Source organism: Phlebotomus papatasi, chromosome 1 (genome assembly GCF_024763615.1).
Source record: "Phlebotomus papatasi isolate M1 chromosome 1, Ppap_2.1, whole genome shotgun sequence".
In the NCBI taxonomy this organism is placed as follows: domain Eukaryota; kingdom Metazoa; phylum Arthropoda; class Insecta; order Diptera; family Psychodidae; genus Phlebotomus; species Phlebotomus papatasi.
Genome location: NC_077222.1, coordinates 112,239,706 through 112,266,561, shown reverse-complemented (window position 1 = coordinate 112,266,561; position 26,856 = coordinate 112,239,706). Strand labels below are relative to the sequence as shown.

Here is a 26,856-nt window from a genome sequence, read left to right as displayed (position 1 = left end):
TCGAAAAAACCATCCATTCTTCATTATCTCTTTTAGTTTATGCGCTAGGTGAGAAAATATAAAAAGTTTTTGAAACTCATTTTGCTTCTAAAATTCACATTTTTAGTTTATTCAAATTTTTTAAATAAAATATACAAATTTAGAATGACATATCTTTCAGTAAAAAATAAATTTATTTTAGTCAGATAACTTTAAATCGATATTTTTATGGAAATTGGAAATGAGTTTTTTTGCACAAATATTTTTTGTTGCTTTTTCTCTGACCTGTCACACAAAATTGGGAATAGCAACAAAACGAAGAGTCAAAATGAGTTCAAACTTTCAAGAGATGTTTATAAGACTATTACCGAGGACACTATAGCACTTTTAAATAAATAAAACCTTTATTGTCGCTGTAAATGCCATTCGTCTTTAAATTCGTCTTTAAAGGTTTAAAAATTATTCTTTAATGATATTAGTCAAGGATTAAAATTTAAAAAAAAATCTGAAGAGCGCGCAAAATTGGAACTTTATGTAAAATATTTGCCACGCTTTAGAGTAACGTGTGGTATTTATGGACAAGGGACATAGGGGAAAGGCTCATAATTTTGTACAGTTTCTTATTTTGGACAGTTTGAGGATAAATTTGGACAGTTTAAATACAGTAGAGTTCCTCAAATTTGAACATTTGGGGGGTATAGATGACATTTCTCACTCCTCAAATTTGAACGATATTTACAAAAACGTAACGGAATTCATGTGAAATGCGCTTTCCGTAAATTAAGATGAACAACTTTAGAGAATATATCAATGTAATTTATTGTGAAATAAATGAAATTTGTTACGGAAGTTAATATAAAACGATAATATTGAGGAAATACCAGAGAAAAATGGCACTCCACGCAAAACTTTCTTCACATAACCTCAAATTTTACATTTTGAACTCAACTGTCGTTCAAATTTGAGGAACTCGACTGTAAATTGATTAAAATGATGGATTTTTATTCCAATATTTGATGAATAATGAATTCTATCTAAATATTTGTTCTTTTTGGAAGATTTTAACACTAAATACGTTAAATTTTGAATATGATTTGAGTTGAAATTGCTTTGTTGAAAATTCAGTGTGAGCAATTGCGTACGAAAAATATGAGAGAACTTCGTGTCTTAACCAATCTCTGCGTCTGCATGTTGTTTCTGATAGAACATGGTCGCCGTAAGTGTCTACGAGATTTCTATTATGTCCTTCAGCCGCAGATTTCTTTTGGCGAAAGCAGAACAACAAAAGTTCCCGTAAATTAGCCTTTTTCGTCCCGTCACTCGTGATTTTAAACTTTATGAAGAAATATGTTGTTTACATTTTTCCAAAACAAAATGTACTACCAATTACAATATCTATTAATAAAGAATCATTATGACGTCACAAATGATGCCAGTCCGTACAGACTTTGACAGCATCATCTATCGAACAGCGAGAACTTATTTTTACCCCTAATAATTGTCAAGACACTAAATAATTATTGACATTACACTAAAATTTTCTTATTTTTGAAATACTCGAAATGAATTTCAGTTTATAACTGTAAATAAAATTGATTCTATTTTTTTTTATTAGATGATCGGTCAGTAGATTAATTTTTTGATAATAAGAAACACGGATTTGACCTAGATCCTTCTCCTCCTTTATTACTAGGACAACGTTTCGGAGCTTGTTGGCCCCTTCCTCAGGTATGCAAAGTAATGGGTGGGAAATAGGGTCTGGACACAAAATAACTACGTATATACACACTACTGGACAATAATTGCATGCTGGAGGTCAGAATGCGACTCTCACCTTCGCACTTAAGGTCGTAACGTACTTAACGTACTTAAGGTCGCATTCTGACCACCAGCATGCAATTATTGTCCAGTAGTGTGTATATACGTAGTTATTTTGTGTCCAGACCCTATTTCCCACCCATTACTTTGCATACCTGAGGAAGGGGCCAACAAGCTCCGAAACGTTGTCCTAGTAATAAAGGAGGAGAAGGATCTAGGTCAAATCCGTGTTTCTTACAATTTTTCTTGTCCAAGCAGAACATCACTATTGACACATTCTGAGTCAAAATACAAACCTTTTGCAGCCAGTACTGTATTAGGTGAGATTCTTAATAATCTCACCTACTATAATCCTAACAAAATCTCATGTCCTCCGATCGGCCCCAAACTTTGCCAGAATGTGTTTTGACACTTCCTGATCACGAATATATGGATGGCTAAAAACCGTTCCCGTCCGTCCGGCCGCTCTTTGGAGCTTAATAGCTCCTAAACCTAAACTAAAAGAGATATCGGCTTGCGGTTTTCGGCAAAGGTTATATATCGCATGAAAATTGCAACTTGGTGCATAGACCCCCCACCCCCCACCCCTCCTTCCGCCATTTTGAAGACCCCCCTTTTTTTTGTTTTCTCAATAGCTTCGCCCCTATGGCATTCAGCGGACTCAAATTTTAGTATGTTATAGCTAGGCCTTAGAGCTTTCCATCAATACCATACTTAAGGTCCCCCGACCCCCCTGATCCGAGCTATAAGGGTCCAAAAAAAATTTCTTAAAATGGCCATAACTCCGGTTCTAATTGTCAGAATTTAAAAGGTGAGGGCTTTTTGGAAAGCTCTCGTGAAATGCCACTTCCCCTTTTAACATCGCAAGTTCATAAAACCACCGCTAGGGGCGCTATTATTAAAAAGAAAATTTTTAAATCTTAAAAGTTAAATAACTCAAAAATTCCATTGTGCATCGGGCTGAAAATTTAGTATGTTGTAGCCGTTGATTATACCTGTCAAACAAAAAAAACCTTAAGTCGATCTAAAACCCCTGACCCGAGCTATAAGGGGTCAAAGTTCGAACATTGACCGGCCTCTATCTCCGGTTCTAATTAACATAGCGATCTAAATTTTACCTTTTTGGTTTCGTCTCGATGAGCACTTTCAGATGGAAGTTCAAAAAGTCACCACAGATGGCGCTGTGATAGCGTCAAAATTCATCGAAATTCAAAGTCACTTTTCTCAAAAACGGCATTGTGCAAGTTAATGAAATTTTAGTATGTTGTAGTCCAGTCTAGGACGTTTCCAAAATGGTGCGTAAGCGCGCTGTGGTTAAAACAGAACCGGAGATATGAGGGGTCAAAGTTCACAAAATTCAAAAAATCATATCTCCGGTTCTATGTGATCGATTTTGATGAATGAGGGCTTAAACGAAAGATCTCTCTAAATGCTACAACTTTCTAGAATATTTGAACTTCGTGGGGCCAACACCAGGGGCGCCACAGTCGAAAAACCAATTTCAATATCACATAACCTCAATTATCTCGACTGTCGCTGAACCGATTTTGATGATTACTTCAACATAATTGTAGAAGACATTTGTCTCTACATTTCGTCCATACATCATTTTCCGCTCAGACCACGCTATCACTCCGATTTTGCCGTTTAAGTGTGAAAAAATTGATTTTTCCAATAATGCTTTGAAATCACTCAGATGCCAATTTGACTGCCTCTACTCCACCGAGACACTTAAAATAGGGGTTTAAATGGAAAGTCCCGCAAAATACAACAATTCTTTGATTTAGTTGAAGTTCAATAAATGAACACTTGGGGCACTCTGGATGAAAAAACGAGTTCAGAAACAAACAACCTCGATTATCTCGGCTTCTGATTAATCGAAGAGATCAGGTTCTACAGCAAAATTATAGAGATCATTCTGGTCTACATTTCATCCATATATCACTTTTCTGTCACTCCATCCAAATCTTTGATATTTTGGTTTAAATACAAAATTTGTAGAATTTCACGATTTTGATTCAAAATAACTGAATGGCGTCCCCCAACTTCAGCTCTAAATCGAATTTGCATACATTCCAAGTTAGCTCATGTTAAGAATATCACCCACATAAGCCGGTTAGGATTATCTGTCCCTTTTTTTGACGTAAGTCAATTTCTTAAACATTTCTAAATTAAAATACTAGGTGGCAAAATTAATAAACTTTTTGGAATAAAACTTCTAAGTTAATTTTTGTAATATGGAACAAAATTTATAATTAAATATGCGCGTAGAATGCATGTTTAATATTGTTATAGAGAATTTAAAGACGTATTAATTCGTTGAAAGTATAAAGTAAGGAGTATGGTACTCATATGATCAAATTTAATTAGCATGATGAGGGTATTGTAATCATTAGTTATTCTGCTCTATTTCTATGACCAAAATCTGGACGAAAATGCGCCTCATTCGGAGCATATGGTATACAAATCTTCGTAAAATAGAGATCACCCATAATGATGACTCAGAGTTAGTGAGAAGTGAGACCTTCTGTCCAGAAAAGCCATCAGCCTGGTCATGGTCATCACAGGAGGGCTGTTTATGGCCATATTGCCTCCTATCTAAAAGTTTATATGGGGAAATTTTGGTCGTTTTGCAAAAAAATACAAATCCATACTTTTAAAAAAAAAGTTAATACATTTAAGCATTTGCTATCAGCCCTTATCGTGACACTTACAACCATATCCACTCGCACCTACCGTCAATTTTTTATCTCTCTCTCTACAAATGGAACACTATACAGCACTTTATCATCTTTGGTTCGATTAAATGGCAAAATGACTAATTGCCTGCAGGTGATATATCACAATAGTACTTTACTTTCAAATTGATAAAGACACAAGTGACGTTTTGATGATTTTTTTTGCTCGAAGTCAAAGAGAGAGCTATATAATACTAGGCTAAACAGAGTAAGAACTGTTTTAGGCAATTGAAATACTTGAGATGATAGAATTTATTATTTTCGAATTAATTTTCCTATAGATTAATAGATGATTTTTTTAAAAAGAATTTTTTATCTATTATGGGGGCGCAGGGAGTCACTGCCAAACACACGTCTTAACCCATTCAGTCATTGTATCAGAAATACTTGAGATAGAATGTTCATATTTTGGGATATGTTTCTTACAGATTAATAGATGAATTTTTTGAAAAGAAAACTTTTTTATCCATTGTGGGGGCGCGGAGAGCCGCCCTCAAACACGTGTCTTAACGGTCACTGAATTTAAATTATGTACATTAATTCATTAGAAACTCTATTGATTTAGATAAGGTAACTATCCAAGAAAACACATTGGCAACCAGAATTCATATTAGGAAAGTGGATGAAAGCCAATTTTAACGAATTCGACGGGATGTTGAATTTTTCATCCGGCATTTTGAGCAAAATTTTTGCATGACTTCACTCGAAGCGAGAAAAGAACCACAAAATTTATTCCCGTCTCTAACGGGCTATTTTTTCCAAGTAATTGAAGGACTAAAGTAACTAAAAATCCATTCCCGACAGAAATTCGAATATCAATTGCCCTGGAATAAATCATATAAAATCACTCAATTTGCGTATGATGTATAATACCATGGTAAGAAATGGGTTAACGATCACTGAATCTAAATTCTTTACAATAATTCATTCCAAACTCTATTGATTAGAGTAACAATTCAAGAAAACATATTAGCAACTTATTCACGACTGTAAACATGAATAATTTTTTATATTATATTTAATCTCTTTTTTATTATTCCTGTTTCAAAAGAAGGTATATCATACTGACTTCTCATTGTTTACTTTTGGAAAAATATAGGGGCAAATGTGGAAGAACGTACAGTGTACTTGCAAAGTAGGGGAAGAAAATTGCTTTCTCATTATATTTTGTCATATATTTCTCCCCACCCCTCTGTCAATATCGTTATTTTAGCAAATTCTATATAGAGAATTCAAAAATCGAGCGTGAGGGCGGCGCGTGCGGTTGTGCGAAGAACTAGTAGTGAACAACTAGCGAATCTGGCGGAAAGACATGCAAACGGCTTTTGACAGTTCTCGCGTGGAGCAATTTCCACGAATTTACTCGCGCAGTTTTTGTGAAAAATCCGGAAAATAGTGAAGAAAGTTCTTTAAAAACAAGTGCAAAGGTGTGAGAAAACACTTAATGATAGATCTTAGTGGTGGCAAGTGAAAAAAATGATGTGCATTGTGAGAAATTGCAAAAACAGCGACCAGCGAAATCCTCTGGGGGTGTCATTCCACAGGTATTGTGCCCATAATTTTTTTATCAACTTGTGCTTACCCTAATAATTGGGCTCATAAATAGTCAGATAAATAGGGCTTTTATTGGTATAAGAATTATAAGTGTGCACAAAAAATATAGTGAGAGAGAGCATGGGAAACTTGGTCGAATTTTGCAAAATCGGCAAAAAATTTTTTGTGTCCAGAGAGGAATTAGGGGTAATGCCCTTCGCAAAAAGTCTGTTATATTTTTTAATAGTGATAAACTTTCTTTAATTCAATTAGTGAGATCCTTAATTTGCCCCAACTCAGCTTACATGTAAATTCAATTTAATGAAGAGGGCGGAGGGGGCAATTCAATTCAAATCCTTGTTAATCAAATATTTTTATATTGTCGATATATGAATGAAATGAATAAACTAAAGTCGAATATTCACAACTTTTTGACAAAATTTCCTCTTTTAGATTTCCAGTAATTTTAGAACTGTGCGCAACTCGTCTGAAGCTCTCAGTTGCACTTGTGGACCGAAATAAAGCCGTATGCAGCCTCCACACTTCAATCCATAAAATATTTCACGGAAAAGTGCCTCAAAAGTGAAGCGCTCGAAGTACGTGCGATCCTTTGCTAAAGACTCCCTACCAATCGTAAGTCGTATTTTTTTTAATTCAAGAAACAAATAGGGGAATATGAGGCAAAATTTGATAAGCGAAAATTCTCAAATTTGGTTGCAATCAATATAGAAGTGACTAAGTCTTCAAATATTTAAAATAAATAATCTTTATGAATTTCTTTAAATTTTCAAGGTTTCAAGGCAATCAAGTAAATATTACGTAAAATAAAAGCTTTGAGAAATTTTCGGCCCTCCTTTTTTAAAATAATTACTAACAATCCTTACAGAAGATATAATTTTTACTGTATGTTCTTCTAAAATTCATGAAATATGTATATGTGGTTTTTTTTCGAAATACGTTGTATCTGCTCAACATGAACTCTATGTCCGTTTTAAGAATCCCTGAATAGAGAAATTTAGTGTTAAAAAACGAAAGATAAGTCCCATTTTTTTATTCAATATTATAGACACCAATATACTGCTCGAACTCCACACAGAGAGAAGTATACCTTTGATTTTCCCACCCTATTCCACCCCAAATTCCCACTATCTACCCCCTCGGACCACTTTCAAGACCGCCCACTCTTGACAACTCTGACTCTGCAATTTTTCAACTCCAAAATATCCGAACGTCAGAAACTCCCTCACACACTTCAAAGGATTTTAAAGTCTGACAGGCATGCGTGTGAGACTGTGTGAAATTTGTACTATTTTGAAATGGGGATATCAATATCACTATGCATGATTGCCACCTTTATGGATAACCTTGCTGAAGATAATGCAAGTGCTTTAAAGAAAGAAAGTCCAAGGATCACAATTGAAGACGTTGCAGAGAGGGTAAAAAAAAAATTTTTTTTGACCCAGATTTGTGGTGATTAGCTGACCAGTACATAATTCTTTTTTATCTTTGTATTTTTTTTTGTATTTTTTTAATGTAAAAAACCACCCACTTTTCTAAAAAAAAAACCTTTGGTTTGGAAGTGGTTTTTGATCTCTCTCAATTCGGTCTGATAACACACAGTCTACGAAGGGACATTTCCATCGTTTAGTCCTGGAGGCTGGAATCAACGCTAAGACGGCGATAGACGCATGGGAAGGCGGGGGGTAAAAAGACGAAGTGAGATGAAAATAAATTGGCTTGAATTAAAAAATGAATTGAAAAACTGATACTTTATTATTTTTGGATACTGCTTGTAATATTCCTGTACAGTAAGGTGGGGTAACTAGATCGCTTTCCGTAAAGTGCTACTTAAACGCTGGTTTTTGGACTGATGAAATTCTTTTTTACTTCTTCTAAATCCATAGAATTATTCAATGTGTCATTCAGAAACATAATATAAAGAATATCAAAAATATTAAAGAAAATTTATAAAATAATGATAATACTGAAACAAGTCAGCATACACGAACTGGGTCGCATTTTCGATTTTGGAATTATTTTTGCTTTTTCTCAAAGTTGATTAGTTATATTATGTTACTGTAGTGACTATATTACGGAAATAAAAATATTATTTTAAGTAGATTATCTAGTTAGCGTAGCCATAAACGTCATAAACGATCCAGATAGCTAAGTGCCCAGATTAGCACACTTGACTATATACAATCTTAAATTTCCAGGCATTCATTGGTACCACATCTTTTGATGGAAAGCAATATGCAGAACTACTTGAGTGTGACCATCTCTGTTCTCACATGTCACGATAAAGAGCCTATTTTTATTTTAGATGGAAACAGTCAATGAGAATGGATATGCAACATCATACGGTGTAAGAAATCCAGGCAAAGGACACATGAAGATGTCAATCGTATTACCAAAGCTGATTCGAAATAAGTTTTGAAAGTATTATAGAAACAAATTCTACTCCAATGCAACGAATAAGTTAGAGTTAGCAATTATGTTTTATTATTTCTTACTATTTTTATGCAGAATTAAGAAAAATGATGGACTTGATCTTTAATTGTTTCGAATAATTATAAAAAGTAATGAATTTATCCTAATTTATAGATAGCTATTTTTAAAATAAATTTATTCTCTATTAAAATTTTTGTTTTTTTAACCTACTTCAATTCAATTTGCAAGTTTGTGGCAAAATATTTAAATTGTGTCTCGTGTTGGATTCACATAATGATTTATACTTGAAATTCTCCTAGATCTTTGCAAAAAAAAAAACTTCTGGGTAAATTTCTGTCTCGCTTCATAAAAGAACATAAAATAGAAAAGATTTCAGCATCTTACCTCGAAATAATTTAGATTACAGTTCTTCAATAACTTGCCAATTTTAGTGTGACAGAACTGTCAGATCTTCAGTAGAAATCTGATTTCTTCAGAAGAAATGGTAAACTTCACAGATGTGATAATCTTATAATGTGAGTATTTTCTTACCCAAAATATTCTATTTGATTTGATTTGAGATTCTATTTAATGAATATAATATTACTGGTTTGATATTTCGTTAGCATTATAGTAAATGTAACACTTGATGCTGATATTTAAACATAAGTTAAAAAACAATTCCTTATTTTTGTATTTTCATATGCATTCTATAAAATTTATTACCACAACGAAGCAAAAATAATGAGGAATAATAGATGTATAGGGTAAATGTCCTAATTAAAAATCATTTCCAGATCCAGATGCTTTAATTTTGACAGAAGATTCAACACATTAAGTTCATATTTTTTCTGAAGAGAATTACATAAATTTGCTCCTTGACTCTTCTAGAATGTTACTGTTTAGTGAAAATTCTTTAGATATAATTTGAAAACTTCTTAAATACAAGAAAAATGCACGAGTGTAAAATGCTTCTATTGGACACATATTAATCCAAATGGAGACAAGGGAAAGTTTCTAATTGGAGACAAACAGTGTAAGTGAAACAGCGACGAAAGGCTTCCAAAACCTTGTTAAGTTGCTCCTGAGTGCAGGATTTGTTCTTATTCCTGGTCTTTTCTCCTTTCCCATCTAAAACAATAAGAAAATCTCTCCAAAAAATCATATTTCCGGGGTTTCCTATTGAAACATTTGCAGACACCTCAGAAAAACCCTTTTTGTTCACGAAATAGGTGATTATTTCATTTGAAAACTTCACGTATCGTTAACAATAAAGGTTAGCACTTAATTTAACTAAAATTAGCCAGAAATATGACATAAATGTTAAACAAAACGAATAAATAACAGTCACTTTATTGTGTTTTTCATTGGAAAACATGGTCGATCGATGAAAAATTCAATGATGAAAAGATACACTTTTAATTTTTCTGAGAAATGAATAAATTAAAATTTGTGAATATGAATGGATTTTCGCTTTATTTGGAGCAAAATTAACTAAATAATGAAACTGTGGTATAGGAAATATATAAATATAAAAATTTAATGCTGTCTTTATTATGAAAAAATTGACGTTTCCATTTGGGGTAGCAAAAGATTTCCATTTGGAGCAGGTTTTGAATTAGCTTAATTTACCCTAAAGAAACAGTAATTCTGACAATAAAAAAGCATACAAATCCTGAAAACATTGGAAATGATATTTTTAGCGAAAGTGAGAAAATAATTCATTTCAAAATGGAATAATTTTACGTCGTATTCTATAATTCTAATACACTCAGCAAAAAATATATAAAATAAAATTCTTCTTCTTCTTCTTCTTCGCTTTAAAGTTTTAGGCCGGACGTTCTGACAACATCCACACAGCCTATTAAATAAAAATAAATACCAAAAGATTTTACCCCTAATTACATCCCTGTCGAAGCGCCATCTCTAACAAATTAGATGTACACAACGGGTACTTGAAAAATAACGAAAATTTTTAAAATAACACTAAAAAAAGAACTCACAGTGCAACTTCTAACTGTGGGGGGGGTGTTTCTCCCAAGTTGCAGTAGGCGTGTATTAAAATTGTACTTTTACTTCGTTAGAATTAAGAAGTATTGTAATATGAATTAATTGATTGGGTGAAAATCAGTCGCATCTTTCCACGGAACATAGCTACGACTTATGCATAGAAGCTCACTTGAGTTATTCAGTAGTGGAAAGGACAAGTAAGTAGGCAAAAAATTGTCTTTACACTAAGTCTTCATATGAGCAGACCTTCCCAAATTCTTTTAAGAAAGTGCTGCTCTTGCGCTCTAATTATTATATAGTCATTCGAGGAGAGATGGCACACCTTTTTTATATTCAATATTGCGGATACGTTTTGAATGCGAGACAAAGACGAATCTCACTAGTTTATCATTTGAAGACTCTAAATTTAAGATATCAATACTAGAAAAGCCTAGATGAAAATAGTCACTTCGAAAAATAGGATTTAAAAAAAGTGAGGGTGAGATGGAACACCCCTAATTTTAGCAAAATATTTATAGTTTATTTTATTAATTTAAAATAGGAGGGAAGTGATTTTAGACATGAACACTATTTCATTGCATTTATTGGAATTTATTTTATTTTTTCAGTATAAATGATTTATTTTGTGGAATATGTGGCTCATATACTTCGATGGCAATTTCGCTGAGTGTATCAAGTCAGTCTTACCAGAAATTTAGGGAAAATAATTTCTAAGATTGACTTGAAAAGTTTTTGAAGAACATTGACCAAAATTCACAAAGAAAGTGTTGCCAAAACTATTAAGTTCCATCTCTCCTTAACTCTTTCCGGACCGCAGCATATGCTGCAAGCCAATTTCACAATTTTTAATCAAAAATATCTAAGCTCAGGAATTAATTGAAGTCCTACAAAAAATATCTTACATTTGGACATCCCTATAGTTTGTAATCATCCACAAGAATCGGATTTTTATTAGTTCTGAATAATTAAAAAACATTGTTTTTGATAGAAGATGCATATGCTTCTTTGGGTACTACAGTCCCAAAAGAGACGAAAAAGTTAACCTCCAAATACACGTATTCTTATGGCGAAATAAAAATTTTCGGCCATTTTTCAGACATCCAAAAAATTCAATTTCAATTTTCTCGTACAATTTTAAAGGTAGAAAGCTGTAACTTGGGGGTTTTCATTAGAATGTTGAAAGACACAAATAGACCAAATACGGTGGAGATCGTGCATAGGGTGTAGGCAGGAGGCGAAGTGGTCCATCTCTCCCACTGTTCCAACTCTCCTCGAATGACTATAATTTAATACTCCCAGTGACTAAAGAGCGTCATAGGCGCTCTCTTCACGTGTATTTTCCCAGTCACGCCCTTCCAAATTTATTGAGAAATTGGAGATTTAAATCTACCAACTGTCTATTCACAACTAAAATTTAAATCAGGAAAGAGAAAGAGGCCATTTTTGACAAATTCGACGGGATGTCAAATTTTCTCTCCGTCATTTTAAGCGAGAAAATAACAACACAATGTATTCCCATCTCTGTCAGGCTATTTATTTTCCAAATTATTTTTGAAGGACTTAAGTAACTAAAAATCTTCACGACAGCAATTCGGATATCACTCAATTTGCGTCTAATGTGTAATCCTATGGTAAAGAACGGGTTACTCAAAAAATACGTTTGTTTTGTTCAATAAAATTGCACATTTTGATTAGTAAAAAAAGAAAAACATTTTTGGTCATTTTGGGCATGGGCCTGACAACCTCATCCCGTACAAGAAAAAAATAATAGGGTGAATGGTGGAAAGCGAGACACTTAAGAAAAAGTTCAATTTCAAATGCATTTTTAAGCCGAATAAATATATATTTTTTTCATTTTCTTTGCATCATGAGATTGTTTGTGAAATATTCTAACAGAATCTTAACAGTTTTTCATAGATATTTCAACCAATTAATTGGAATATTCTATCAAATTAAAAAACAATACATTTTGAAAAGATGGACAAAATTTTGAAAAGCTGGACAAAATTTTTGGAAAGCTGGACATATTGATATTAATGACAAAATATCATACGAAATATGTAGAAAATCAAATGTTGAGGGTTTTCTGTGTATACTTGCAAATTGGATGGTAATGCTAATCCCTCCTTTATGTCCGGTTAACAGTTCAGGAGCCCTAATTGCCAAGAACTTCCTGGACGTCCAACCAAAAAGAGGTTCTGTAAATTTCACAGACGACTCGCTCAAGTGTTTAGGGAGGTGTCTCTCATTCCACACTGATGTGTCTCCCTTTCCAAACTGTCTCGCTTTAGGCAAATTACCCTAATGCATGTCTAGAAATCCCCTTGCGGGAAGGCCTAGTTCCTTTATGGAATGTTGTGCCATCATTATTATTATTATTATTATTATTATTATTATTATTTTATATATATATTAGCTGATTAGTATGTGAAGGAAGGACGACTCAAGAACTCTTAAAGGGGTTACGGGGATCAAGAAGACTAAAAAACCATAATATCTTCTCTAATTTTTTTCAGCATAATAAAAAAAACTATGTAATTCAAGCTCTTGGGTATATAAAAGTACTATTATAACGTATAGTATACTATTTCTAAAATATTCAATAAAAATTTTAAAAATTTATCCATTGAGACCTGATTTTCTTAATGTTTTTTTAACATAGTTTTCAGTCGACATGATTTCTCGGAATTAGTTCATCCGAAGTCTAAAAACCACATATTTCTTGTTAGCTGACAAGTTAAACTACTCCTTGTACGTAGGATTTTATGTTTTACTTGATCATAACTTATTCTACATGCCGAAACGTGGTGTAAAATACATCAAAAATGGTATTTTTTGTATGAAATTCTCCCAAATAACTAAATTTAATTTCTTCAGAAATCCTTCATTCAAGAATAAGCTTAACTCATCAGCTAACATGAATAATTTTTGTTTTTTTGATTTCAGATGAACCTACTATGAATAATCTTGTCCACCGCAAAATAAAATTTTTCAAAAAGGTTTTCGAAAAACAAGTCCATGATTTTTTTTTTTAATTTTTCAATGCAAATTTCAGAAAATGTAGTTTAAATGTTCAATTTTTTATTAATAAAACCTTGATTTAAAATAAAAATTTATTGTGTTGAAAAAAAATGGGGAAAAATATGCTATTTTATCTTTTTTGCCTCTTATTTTTCCACATTTGTTTATTGGGATTGTGCAAAAACCCATCGTGCGACTTTATTTTTAATTTTTATGTGTTTTAGAATTTAATTATATGAGCATATTCATAATATACGTATATATCATTGAATCATTTTTAATTGAGACGCTCAGAGCAGAAGTGGACTCTTTTAATAGAAAAATGCATACTAAGGAGACCACTTCTGCTCTGAGCGTTTCAATTATGGTTTCTCATGGTCAAAAGTCAAAATCTCTCTAGGAGAGGAGAGCGTATTTCTCGACCGAAAGGATTCTGGTGAGGGCTCATTCAAAAGATCTTGAAATTCCCACCCGGAAAATTCTGCAAGAAATTCGTCAGATTTGAAAGTGTAACTGCCGAAAATTCTGCGGAATTTTGCTCTGATCTGGATCCGATCGTAGTATAAAAATTCTGCACAATTTCTACAATTATATTTTATAAATTTTAGGCACTTTCCTAAAGATATCGTTCTGTCAAAATGAACTTGGAATATTTTCTCTGAAATTATTTATCAACTTGGTGGAAATCACGATTTTCATGGTGTATTGGGTGTAATTTATATGTATATATATATTGCGAAGTTATGCTGTCTATAGAAAATAGACTATGAACTATAGGATGAACTGTAGGATGAACTGTAGGATGAACTGTAGGATGAACTATAGGACTATGAAGTATATCCCCGACTGAAAATTCTGTTTTTTTAGCAAATTGTACCAGAAATTTTTAAACGTATTCTTTTTCGCGAAGTGATATTCAGCTGAGGGCTATAAAATTATGAAAAAAAAAAATTATTTGCAATATACATATATATTTTTGCAATAAATTGTAGATTTAAAATAAACTTCACTAAAGCAACCATTAAGTAGCGGGTGTGAGGCTTCGCTTACTTTTGACAAATTTGGATAACTTTGGTTAATCGCCGTTATGATTACCGTTTACCGTACTAGTGATTGATGGCCGTTAATAAAGGAAAAAGAAAAATTGCGGAAATGCAGAACGATGTTTTGCTGGGTATAGACGAAACAGAAGTGGTAGTGTAGCGTAACGTGTATAACATTGGTATGGTATTAGAGTAAGATAGAGAAGAACGAAATAGAAACTAAGAAGAAATAAAGAGAAAGAAGTCAGTCTATCAGCGAACGCGACAATTGAACATAAAACTCTCATAAGACTCGCAAAGCATCGGACGCTTTGTCACCCCTTTTTGAAAATTTATTCTTAATGCAGTTTTATTTTTGATTTTACTGAATCCATTAGGTGAGATGGATGAGATCGTTTTCCAAGTAAGAGAAAATATCATAAAAGAAAAAACTTATAAAAGTGATAAGTCCAGATTATCTCATGGTAGCTGAATTTCTTTACAGGTGACCTCGAAATGCGTGCAACACGGGGTGTTTGCAACTCGGAATTGTGGGAATTTTGGAAGACAAAAGTAGAGTAAACTGTTGTTGTCGGTCGAAATGGATAAAATTGGCTAACCATAATTCTTTATCCCCAAAATTCCCCCAATTCTGAGTTGCAAACATCCCGTGTTGCACGCATTTCGAGGTCACCTGTAAAGAATCTTAGCTACCATAAGCTTATCTGAGCTTATCACTGGTTATTTTCTTTTTAAAATAGTCTGACTGCGGAAGGCCAACAAAAGAAAAAAAATTCATTGAAATCGCTTAATAAACATTAGAGATAGAGTCCGGTCCATTTGAACATAGTAAGGGTCGGGTCGGGGTACAGTGGGTTGGTATGAAGACAGATGGGACCCATTGTTAGAAAAATCTCGATCTGAGATGCAATAGGGTAAAGGCTCATAATTTTGTCCAGTCTGCTTATAGGCATCGATGTTCCAAGTTTGAAGTGCGATATTAGGTGAGATTCTTAATAATCTCACCTACTATAATCCTAACAAAATTTCATGTCGTCCGATCGAGCTCATATTTGGCCAAAATGTGTTTCATCACGAATATATGGGTGGCTAAGTTACTTTCCCGGCCGGCCGCTCTTTGGAGCTTAATAGCTCCAATGAGTTTCAATCAGTTTTAAATGGAAAGTCTCACAAAATACAACAATTCTTTGATATAGTTGAAGTTCATCAAATGAACACTTGGGGCGGTCTGGTCGAAAAAACTAGTTCAGAAACAAACAACCTCGATTTTCTCGGCTTCTGAGTAATCCATGAGATCATGTTCTACGGCAAAATTATAGAGAACATTCTGGTCTACATTTCACCCATATATCACTTTTCTGTCAGTCCATCCAAATCCTTGATATTTTGGTTTAATTACAAAATTCGTATAATTTCACGAATTTGATTTAATATGACTGAATAGCGTCCCCCAACTTCAGCTCTAAATCGAATTTGCGTACATTTCGAGTTAGCTCAAATTAAGAATCTCACCTACATAAGCCGGTTAGGATTATCTGTCCCTTTTAAATACTAATTGACTTTTATTGTTACTGTCTTTTCAGAAAGGTTGTTTAGAAACTTGGCAAGGGTTTATTGTCTTTGTTTTTACTAAAATTAGTTTTAATACATTTAAAAATGAATTGATATGTAGAGGTGGATTTCACTCTTATTTTGGACAATTTTATCATTAATTTGGACAACTTGGCTGTAAATTTGAACAGCTAATCCGCCTCAACAGGATGCCCATTGTTCTACGTTTCATGAACCAATCTTACCAAGTCCTCTTCCTGTTCATGTAATGTAAGGGAAACGTAGAATATCCACGGAAGCCCGGAAACTTTAAATATCATTCATTAAAGTGACTTGACGTCGGTACTCCAAGTACGTGCGGATTCGATCATTCCATGGCCTTTCCGGGAGCCTTTCAAAGCATTTCTCGCTACATCACTTTCGTAGAGATGATGCTCCCTTGTGTCTCCAGGCATTTATCCAACCTAGTCATCACAAAAGCTAAAACTTCACGAAATTTCGTGAGAAAAACACCTGTCCAAAATAAGGAGAATCACCTCACTGGTAAATGTCTTAAAAATTTTAGCATTCTTCACACGAAAAATCTAATTCACAAGGCAAATCTCATTTCAACTCAAATGTAGAAATCACCATTAACGTGAATCAACACAATATTCAATGAATATTCAATAATATCACTCAAAAAAAAGCGAAGAAACATTGTTAGTACTTCACCACAGCTAAATAAGACTGAAGTAAACACGAAGTTCTGTCATATTTCTCGTAAGCAATTGCTCACACTGAATTTTCAACAAAGCAATTTTAACTCAAATCATATTCAAAATTTAACGCATTTAGTGTTAAAATCTTTGAAGAAGAACAAATATTTAGATAGAATTCATTATTCATCAAATATTGGAATAAAAATCCATCATTTTAATCAATTTATTTTAAGTGTCAAACTGTCCAAAATAAGAAACTGGACAAAATTATGAGCCTTTCCCCTATATACTAAAATTTAATCGAAATCGCTTCATAGACACCGAAAATATGGTCTGATCAAGACATTTTCGATTATAGCTCAGGTCAGGGAACATCGTGCGATCTATCGTTGGAAAGGTCTCGACCTCAGCTACAACATACTAAAATTTAATGAAAAAGCATCGTCTAGTTTTGAAATATTCGAACTTCTATTAAATCGTATGAAGATGTGGTGTGGGAAGGACTTTAATACTCCACGAGAGCTTTCCAAAACACTAATTTTTTTCAAATTCCGATAATAAGAACCAGAAATATGACCATTTGAAAATTCAATTTTTGATCTCTTATAGCTCAAGTTAGGGGGTGGGGGGTCGGAGGACCTTAACTTTGATACTGATCGAAAGCTCTTAGGCCCACCTATAACATACTAACAAACACCTATAACATACTGGCGTAAGAAGGGAGTGGGAGTAGATCTGACATCACCTACTTCTAGCCGTCCATTGGCATATAACCTTTACCGAAAACTGGTTGTCAATATCTCTCTCCGTTCTCTCTCCAGAAGTGATTATACGACAGACGGACGGACGGGCGGACGGGACGTCCACGAAAATCGATATTTTTGGCGCATATGATATTTGTGATCTATTAGTGTCAAAACGTGGAAATCCAAAATTTGGGCACGATCTAACGAGGTCGAATTTCACCTGTGACCACAAAAGCTGAGATTGTAAAGAATCTCAGCTAAAAGAATTTCTTATGCCGAGTTTAAAAATCTGATTTGCCTGAATTGGCCACAGAAGAATTCCATTTGACTTTTGCAAGTGTCTCTTTTAAGTATATACTAGTCACTTTTATGCTTGTGGCACGATGCTTAAGAGAGAATGTGCTATGCTGTGTAGTGGCTTGTTTCAACCCAGCCTCATATTTCTGGTAGCGGTTGGATAGCTATACATATGCATATGGTTGCGGAGTCAGCCTGAAAGACCTTGCAAGGTAAGTAACGTTTGACTTTCTTGAAAACTCTACCAAGAGCCAAGCCTCACGGGTGCTGAAAAACACACAAACACTAAATAATTCCCATAGAAAAGATAATATTCACACACTATTCGAAGGATTCGAAGCATGCTTATTAATCTTATTGCCAATCATCTTTGCAACTAAATGATTGTCTGAGGCTAGTGATGACTCAAAGAAATGCTTGTGCTTGAGGTAGAAAAATAAATTAAAAGTTAAAGAATTTAGACTATATGCAAAATACTAAAAATGGTTTTAGTATGTGATAATAGTGTTGAACTACCATATTAAGTATTTGATAAGATTGTAAATTTTGATGAATGCAAAGATATAGTGAAAAAGAATGTTTAAATTGGTGAAAAATAAATTAACAACCAAAACTATACAATAGGTATGTCGAATGCGAGATATGTATATATCAAAATAAATTTGATGAGAGGGCAAGAGAGTGAGAGAGAGAGTTGTTTCTCACACAGCCGCATAGGCAACTGTTTGTAAAATTGTAAGCCAATCGCAGGTCTTTCGGATGAGTCATTCGACTAAACGACGTGACGTTTCTTAGATCCGTGTGATATGTAGTAGTGTGAAGTATCTTTTATTTACTTACAGATGGTGTAACTGGTTTTGACATGTGTGAAAGTCGCCGGACCTGCTCGGTTCCACTTAACGGATAGGGTGTGCCACAAAACGGAAAAGTGCGTCATTTCTCTTACAATCGGGCCACAAATTTCCTTTGAATCTGCAATATCACCCTATTGGATGCAAAAGTATGCTCCAAGTCACTCACACACTTACTTATCTACACAAAGTGATGTACATTTCAGCAAGTAGAGAGACTTCTTGGTTTATTTCACTATGAACTTTCGAATGAAATAGACGGGAGCCGTTTCGGAAAGAATAATATAGTGAAACTTGAATAAATTTGCCATATTCAAATATATTTAGTGTTTATACGATTGTACAGAAATAAGTGACTAACTAGTGTAAAGTTGAAAAAAGTGACCCGAAACTAATTAGTGTTCCAATGATCAGGATACATTTAGTGAGAAATTTTGAAATTTTGTGAACATTTCCAATATTTGGGATTAAATATATCTATCACTTAAAATACAACTCTCGGAAGTAACACATCTGCTAGCACAGGAAGGAGTAAAATATGACTTTCCTGCCAAAGTGAAATAATATCCAGGATTTAGGATTCATCACAATCAATATACTCTAAGGTGCACATATTTTAGCGAATAAATTTCCAGTGCATTTAGAAATTTATTCTAAGCGTTATAAGAATATCGAGTGTGAAGTTATTTTAGATAAGTCTTCGTTCTTACATAATATACAAAAAATGCGGTTAAAGCGTGAATCACCCTGTTTGGTACTTCGCTTCATGCCGATTAATAAACTAGGTAAGTTTTTTTTTCCTGTGAGTATTATTACTACTATTTTTAATATTTTAGTTATTCATACGCAGATACATAAAGCACATAGTAAGGCTATATAATTTTAGTATTTAAAATGTTTGAAAGAGAAATTTAGAGAATTATCAATTGAATCGATAGAAGAATAAGTAACAAGTTAGAGAAATATTGTTGTAGTTTAATTACAAAAATTATAAGTTTTTCAAATAAACATTAATCTTGGGTGGTCTGATACTTCATCGTTGAAACGAGGATCTAGAAGGCCCGTAATACTTCTGGAAACTGTCAAGATTAGTGTGAAATATCACTGAAACCTTTGAGTTGATTTGAAACTTTAACTTAAGGCTTAAGTATCTTTACAAACTTGCCCAACACGCAATACAGTAGAGTTCCTCAAAAATTTGAACATTTGGGGGGTATAAATAATATTTCTCACTCCTCAAATTTGAGCAATAATATCAAAAACGTAACGGAATTGATGTGAAATTCATTTTCCCTAAATTAAGATAAATAACTAGAGAATACATCAATATAATTTATTGTAAAATAAATGTAATTTATTGCGGAACTCGGCTGTAACTTTTGTTGTGTAAACATATTTTTGAAACGCCCTAAAAGAGTAAGCGAAATAACTAGATCTAGCTCCCACTCACTCTCATTGAAATTTCAAAAACATCGTTACAAAGCAAATGTAATTAGTTGGAGATCATTTTCTGAGACTGTTCTTTTTTTGTTATACAGAGTGACGCTAAAATATTTAACTGATATCTAAAATCTTCATCAGTACAAATAAACCAAATGCCTAAAACTTGCGATAAATCTGTTTGTGAGTGTTTGACCCGTCTAATGGGTCACAACTACAGCTGGACTCGCAAATCATTTTAACAATAAACGTAGATTACATATAATTTTAAAATTTGGTCAATTTAAAGTTTTCTAGAATAATTTTAAAAAGTGTTTGAATTTGTGGTAAAATCTTATTTAAAAAATTGGCAGTGATTCAGAGCGACCAGGGATGACCTGAGTGACCATGAATGGCCATGGTTGCTTAATGGTTGTCATGGAATGTTTTAATGGTTATTTTAATGCATAGCATCTACTAATATTCCCTTAACATTCTAGTATAAAGACTTTGTGGTTATGATTGGGGTCTGAAAGGTTCCTGACGGAGAATTAAATATAATGCTTTTTTTTTTCAAAAGATTCACTATGAACCTTTATATAATGAAAAGCATAATATTTACACTCTTCACTTTATTTTATGGGGTTTTTGCTGCTTAGGCTTTTTTTCTAATTTGTATAATTCATATCCTTTTGAATGTCATGTGGATTGCTTACCATAAAAAAATCAATAGTAAGTTGCTATAACGCTGACTAATAGATCAATTCTAGTTTGTAAATCATCCTTCTGTTCAGTGCATTCATTGAACTATAACTTTTTTTTATGCATTCTTTTACCATCGTTTAAGTCAAAAATATTTCCGTAAAATAACAGCATATATACACTTATTGCGAAAAGTGACACCTCTTTGCAGGAACGACTCTTTTCTGAGTATTATTTTAACAAAACTGCTTCAATTGAATAAGATTTTTCCTTCACAGAGTGTCGTCACTTTCTAAGAAAAGTATGTAATATATTATTTTTACACGTAAATGCTACTGTACGTGCCTTAAAAAAAAGTTATGTTATTTTGTGTACTCTTGGGTTTTTTCTCTCTTCATTAGTCGTCATATGTGTATACATATATTATTTCATCTTCTTTTTGCTTTTACAATTCAGCTATATACATGAATTAATGAAAAATTGATTTACGCAGAATAAACAGAATCATAATTTGTAGGTGAAGAGAAAAATCCTATATGATGGTTTAGCACGAGTATTGTATTGTGTTTAATTTTTTTTTACAAAAATAATAATGGTTAGTGTATCTGTTTCGAATACATACACAGGAATTATATATGATTCACAAATATAGAATAAAGCATTGGTGAGTCATCCAGAATAATGCCGTGTCAGACCAATGGCTATGTAAAGTTTCTGTTACTTGTAAATGTACCCCTTCTTAAGCACGATTTTATTTTTATTTCTTTTTTTCATTTAAATGTTATAAAATAGTTAAATTTTTTTCCGGTATATGGTAGAAATATTTTATGGCAATTAGAAGCAGGATTTTTATTGATTCTCTCTATCTTACTACCAACTATACAATCATAAGCACATTTTTCGTCTTATTTTAAATTGGTTGAGAGGGTTTAATTAACTGCGAATGCTGTGGCAGTTGTGCTAAATCAAGCGAACATTGCGATGCGAGAAAAAACGATAAAAAATATCCACTGCTAATTTCATGACAAAATTGTTCCATAGTGTGCAAAGTAAAAGAAAGAAAACTTCTTATAATTGAGCTGATAAAAAGAAATTGTAAACTGTACTCCATGGTGGAAAGCAAAAAAATCTAGCAAAATTATGGTTTTAAAATAAGAACAGCGAATACAAGTTTGAAGAAAACAGTAGAATGATGTGTAATTAGGTCACAGAATTGTGAACTAAAATTTCACTCAATCTCCTCGGTAGATTAACTATGTTTTCTTAGATTGGTACCTCTACTATATACGGAAGTAATGATATGATATAGAAGCCAGGGAGAGCGCGGTTGTGTTACTCATTGAAGCATTACATGAAAACTGTTCTCAATTTAAATTGAATCCAATTTAATATTGTAAAAAATCGTCAGCCCGCATGCAATACTTTCCTTGTATAGTGCTTAGGCATGCAAAGAAAGGGAATGGTAAAGGGAGCGCAAAAGAAGTTTTTTCTTTTATTTTGATCACACAATGTGAGGATTTTCCATAGTCATTAGCTTCTAAAATATTATTATTTATTTATTTTGATGTACCGGGATTTTTTGCCATTTTGTAGATTTTTCGGTTTACAAATTTTTATACAGATTACATTGTGTATGAGAAATATGTCCATTCAGACGCTTCAGTCGTTTGCACCGGGCGGGACTCGGGCTCACAACTGTGACTGTCGAGCCGGGGGTCACCGACCAAGAGCCGAAAGCTCTTACTAAATGCACCACGGACCCCCTGCTTCTATAATAGATTTTATTGTAAAATTAAAAGCAAATAAATTACAATGGCTTTTATGACCTCTACATACCAAAGAAATTTATGTCTATAATAAATAATAATAATATAATAATGCTGGCACAACATTTCATGAAGGAACAAGGCCTTCCCGCAAGGAGATTTCTAGATATGCATTATTATTTTTTCTTTTACGGGATGAGGTTGTCAGTCCCATGCCCGTGGAATCAAGTGCAGTGAAAGCTCACTGGATGCAATCCGAACACCTTTAACGCCAGAAAAATTCCTGGTGACCTAAAGGGGATTCGAACCCGGGACACTTGCATCATAGAGCTAATGCTCTACCACTTGACCCATTGAGTGCCCAAAGTGTCTATATTGAAGCAAATTTACTACTCTTGTGCAGGAAAAACTCTTCAATATGGACATAACTTTCTCTACAGTGTAAAGGCCATTATTAAAAACTTAACCCTCATCAGGTAAGACCGTCTCAAGACGATCATTCTATAAATAAATTTTGGTGTCAGAAGTGGGATTTTCAGTCCTCTTTTGTGGGAGTGGGTTCGTATCCTACTTCTGATACCAAATGTTGCGAACTAGGGGATTCTGGGGATTCGGCAGACTATTTGAGATTCGGTGACTGGCTCCCTCTTTCTCCTTATAAGTTCGTTTCTAATCTTATGCCCTAGACTAGACACACTTACGACTAAAGTCCAAAAACCACTAAGCTCGTTCATAGCCAAGTCAGTTCTTAACACACTACAAAGGAGACTTAGTATTCACTGATGTCCACAAAACGTAGCTTTGGTGGGTTTTTATGCAGATATAATATTTTTATTAGAATTTACACGTACTCTATTTAAAATGAACTATTTGTAAATTTATATCTCAGTTCGCGTGCAATAATTATTATTAATTACAATTATTTGTGAGGTGGAAGCTATCTCGCGACTTAAGCCTATTTAGACGATTCTAGTAAATAATTCTTATTGTTATATGTGAATTATGAAGTAAAATTACAAGCAAGTTTTAATTTTCAAAGGAGTAATTAGTGCATTTCAGTAGAAATTCTGCATAAAAACACACGAAAGTTATATTTTGGGAAAGGCAGTAAATGTCAAGCCTCGTTTGTAGTGTATCAGGAACAGATTTGACTATGAATGAGCTTAGTCGTCTCTGGACTTTAGTCATGAGAGTATCCAGTAGGTAAATTCTGTAAGTTTTGTGGCATTGTCATACATTAATTCGAAACCCGAGAAAGCCAATCGAGCTTTTTCCTCATATCACATGAGTTTGAAAATGCTATTCATGCGGATCTTTTTACTGGTATCTCTTTATTTAATGATATTATGTAAATAAAGTCTGTCTTTAACAATACTTATTGTCATTTGAATCAGAATCACTTTTTCGAAAAAGCTCTCCTAAGATTCGAAAGCAATTTGTCATATAGCATCGCCAAAGTGTTACAGAATTCCCCTACCAGCACATTAGTCTTATGGCCTCTACGCAGTACTGTACAAATTTTTGTCCATATTGATGAGTTTTTCCTATATAAACGTAGGGAACTTGCTTCAATATGGACATAGATTTCTTTAGTGTGTAGACGCCATTATACAGTGAGTGTCAATAGTTTGTTGCCTAATGGATGTTTGAGAAATCAAGTGAAAAAAATGATAGAAAAAAATACTTTTCCAAATTTTTCTTTTTGCAGATGAGTTCCTTGTAATCCGTAGATATTATTTATAGTTTTCAAAAAAAATAATTAATTTTATTTCATATCAAAAATAATTGTTTTCCAAAAGTTGGTCATTTTTGAAAAATCAAAAGTTTGTTGCCTCATTAAAAAAACTAATTCAAAATGGTGAAAACGTGCAACCAACTTTATGTAAACCGGTTACATTTTGAGCTTATGTCATTTGATAGGCAAATGGTGGATTTGTACATTTTTAAGGCTGTCAATGGTAAATATATAGGTGTAAAAGTGATGATAAATAACAAGAAATAATCAGTTTTTTGATAATTCATAATTTAGGTTATAATGGCAAATTACAAAAAGTTGAAAGGTGGGATATTGTCCAGAGATACTGCTGGAAGGAATCGGCGTCGCTTAATTGCCAAATTTTATGGAAATTCATGAAAAGTTATACATAAAATGGTCAAATATTATAGTTATGAGGCACGAGTACATTTGAAAAACGCTACTGGTAGACCCAGGGTTTCGACTTAGAAAGTCGATAACCGCATTCTAGGTATCTCTGATAGTAACCCCATGATGTTTGCTTCAAAAATTCAAAGTCGGCTGGTTACAGAAGGCATACAGGCTTCAAATGCTTCGAAAATCAAACTCAAAATGAAAGAAAATATAAGAATAGGTACTTGGCTCGCAAGATTCCATTGGTAAGCAAAACCAAACTGCGTAAGAGGTTGTATTTTTACGTTTTTAGCATGCTCCAAGTGAATTTACAACCTTTTAACCAGATTGGTTTTGTTTACCAATGGAAACCTGCAAACCAAGTAATTATTCTTACCACTTTCATTAAATTGCGGTTGGTTTTGAAGCCTGTATGCCTTCTGTAACCAGCCGACTCTGAATTTTTGAAGCAAACATCATGGGGTTACTGTCAGAGATACCTAGAATGCGGTTATCGACTTTCTAAGTCGAAACCCTGGGTCTACCAGTAGCGTTTTTCAGATGTACAGTAGACTCTTCGATATCCGGCACTTCGATATCCGGGTGACAGCTGCCAAACACTGGCGGTTGAAGAATTCAAAATTTTGTTTACATTCTGAGAAAGTATAATTCCAGTGTTTATTGAAGTGTTATTTTAATTTTATCAAACTTCTAAATAAAATTGTTGCAAAATTGTGATAAAAAATGAAACGTAAACACACCACGACAAAAATTCTCGATAAAGTTCGAGCTGTCGAACGCCTCCAGGCAGGAGAATCACTTTTTTCTGTTGGAGCTGCCTACAATGTTGGGAGGCAAACACTGCTGGATTGGCTGAAACAATATGAGCAGCTCAAAGAAAGCTCTCTTCATTCAAATAATGCAAATAGAACTCGTATACAATCATCGACACTGTATCCTAAGACATCAGAAGCTTTGTTTGTGTGGTTTGTTTATATGAGAGAAAAAGGTGAAAATAAAAGTTTTTATAATATTTTTTAACTCACTGGAAGCTGTGTGAATTTATAGGAATGCCAGTCGATGGAATAATGCTTCGTGCAAAGGCATTAGCCTTTTTCAGAGAGTTCAAGGATGGCCCGGAAGATTTTTGTGCAAGTGAAGGATGGCTATCGCATTGGAAGAAGCGGAACAGCATTCGTGCTCTTTCGGTGTCTGGAGAAGCTCTGTCATCAGCAGATCATAATCTCCCTTCTTTTATGGAGAAATTTCAACAACTGATAGAAGAAGAGGATCTCTGCTATGAACAAATCTATAACGCCGACGAAACTGGCTTATGGTACAAAACACTTCCAAAGAAGACACTGGCAGAAAAAATCCAAAAAAGAACTGCCGGATACAAAGTGAACAAAGAGAGGGTCACAATTCTTGCCTGTGCTAATGCAACAGGTTATCACAAGCTGCCCCTTTTTGTTATTGGAAAGTCAGAAAAGCCTAGAGCACTCAAACATGTGAATAAGTTTGACCTGCCTGTAAAATATGGGCATCAACCATCCGCATGGATGAGCAGATATCTCTTCAAGGAGTGGTTTTTCAATGATTTCGTCCCGCAGGTTTGTCAATATCTGGCAAATAAAAATTTGCCACAGAAAGCTGTGCTCCTTCTCGATAACGCACCAGTCCACCCGGATGAGAAGGAGTTGGTATCTGGAGGAATAAGGGTTTTGTATTTACCTCCAAACGTCACAGCAACAGTACAACCCATGGACCAAAATGTCCTCGAAAATTTGAAACAAAAATATCGACGTAATTTTCTGGAGTTTATTGTCCAGCAACTGGAAGATAACAGGGATGTGAGGAGCGCTATCAAGTCTGTAAATATCTTAAATATTATTCATTGGAGCGCTGATGCCTGGAATAATGTGGATGCCAGCACCATTGCAAGAAGTTGGAAAGGACTCTTTCTTACAACTTATAAACCAGATGATGACAATGATATCAATGAATGTGATAACCGTGTGGCAGAGATGGAGGACTTGACAAATTTGCAACATTTGGTGAACAATTTGCCCATCTCTGAACATATTTCATTAGAAGAGGTGCAAGACTGGCTTTATCGTGATCCT

At 33.8% G+C, this 26,856-nt stretch overlaps 1 protein-coding gene across 1 annotated transcript in view; it reads left to right on the top strand.

The window, feature by feature from the left end:
• Positions 1–26,856, top strand: part of LOC129809624 (dual specificity protein phosphatase 10) — a gene marked incomplete at its 3' end in the record, with an annotated part of 44,293 nt that overhangs the window by 5,324 nt on the left and 12,113 nt on the right. The window contains 1 exon segment of the mRNA XM_055859583.1: positions 18,710–19,503. Within this exon segment, the coding sequence (XP_055715558.1) occupies positions 19,443–19,503 (61 nt within the window).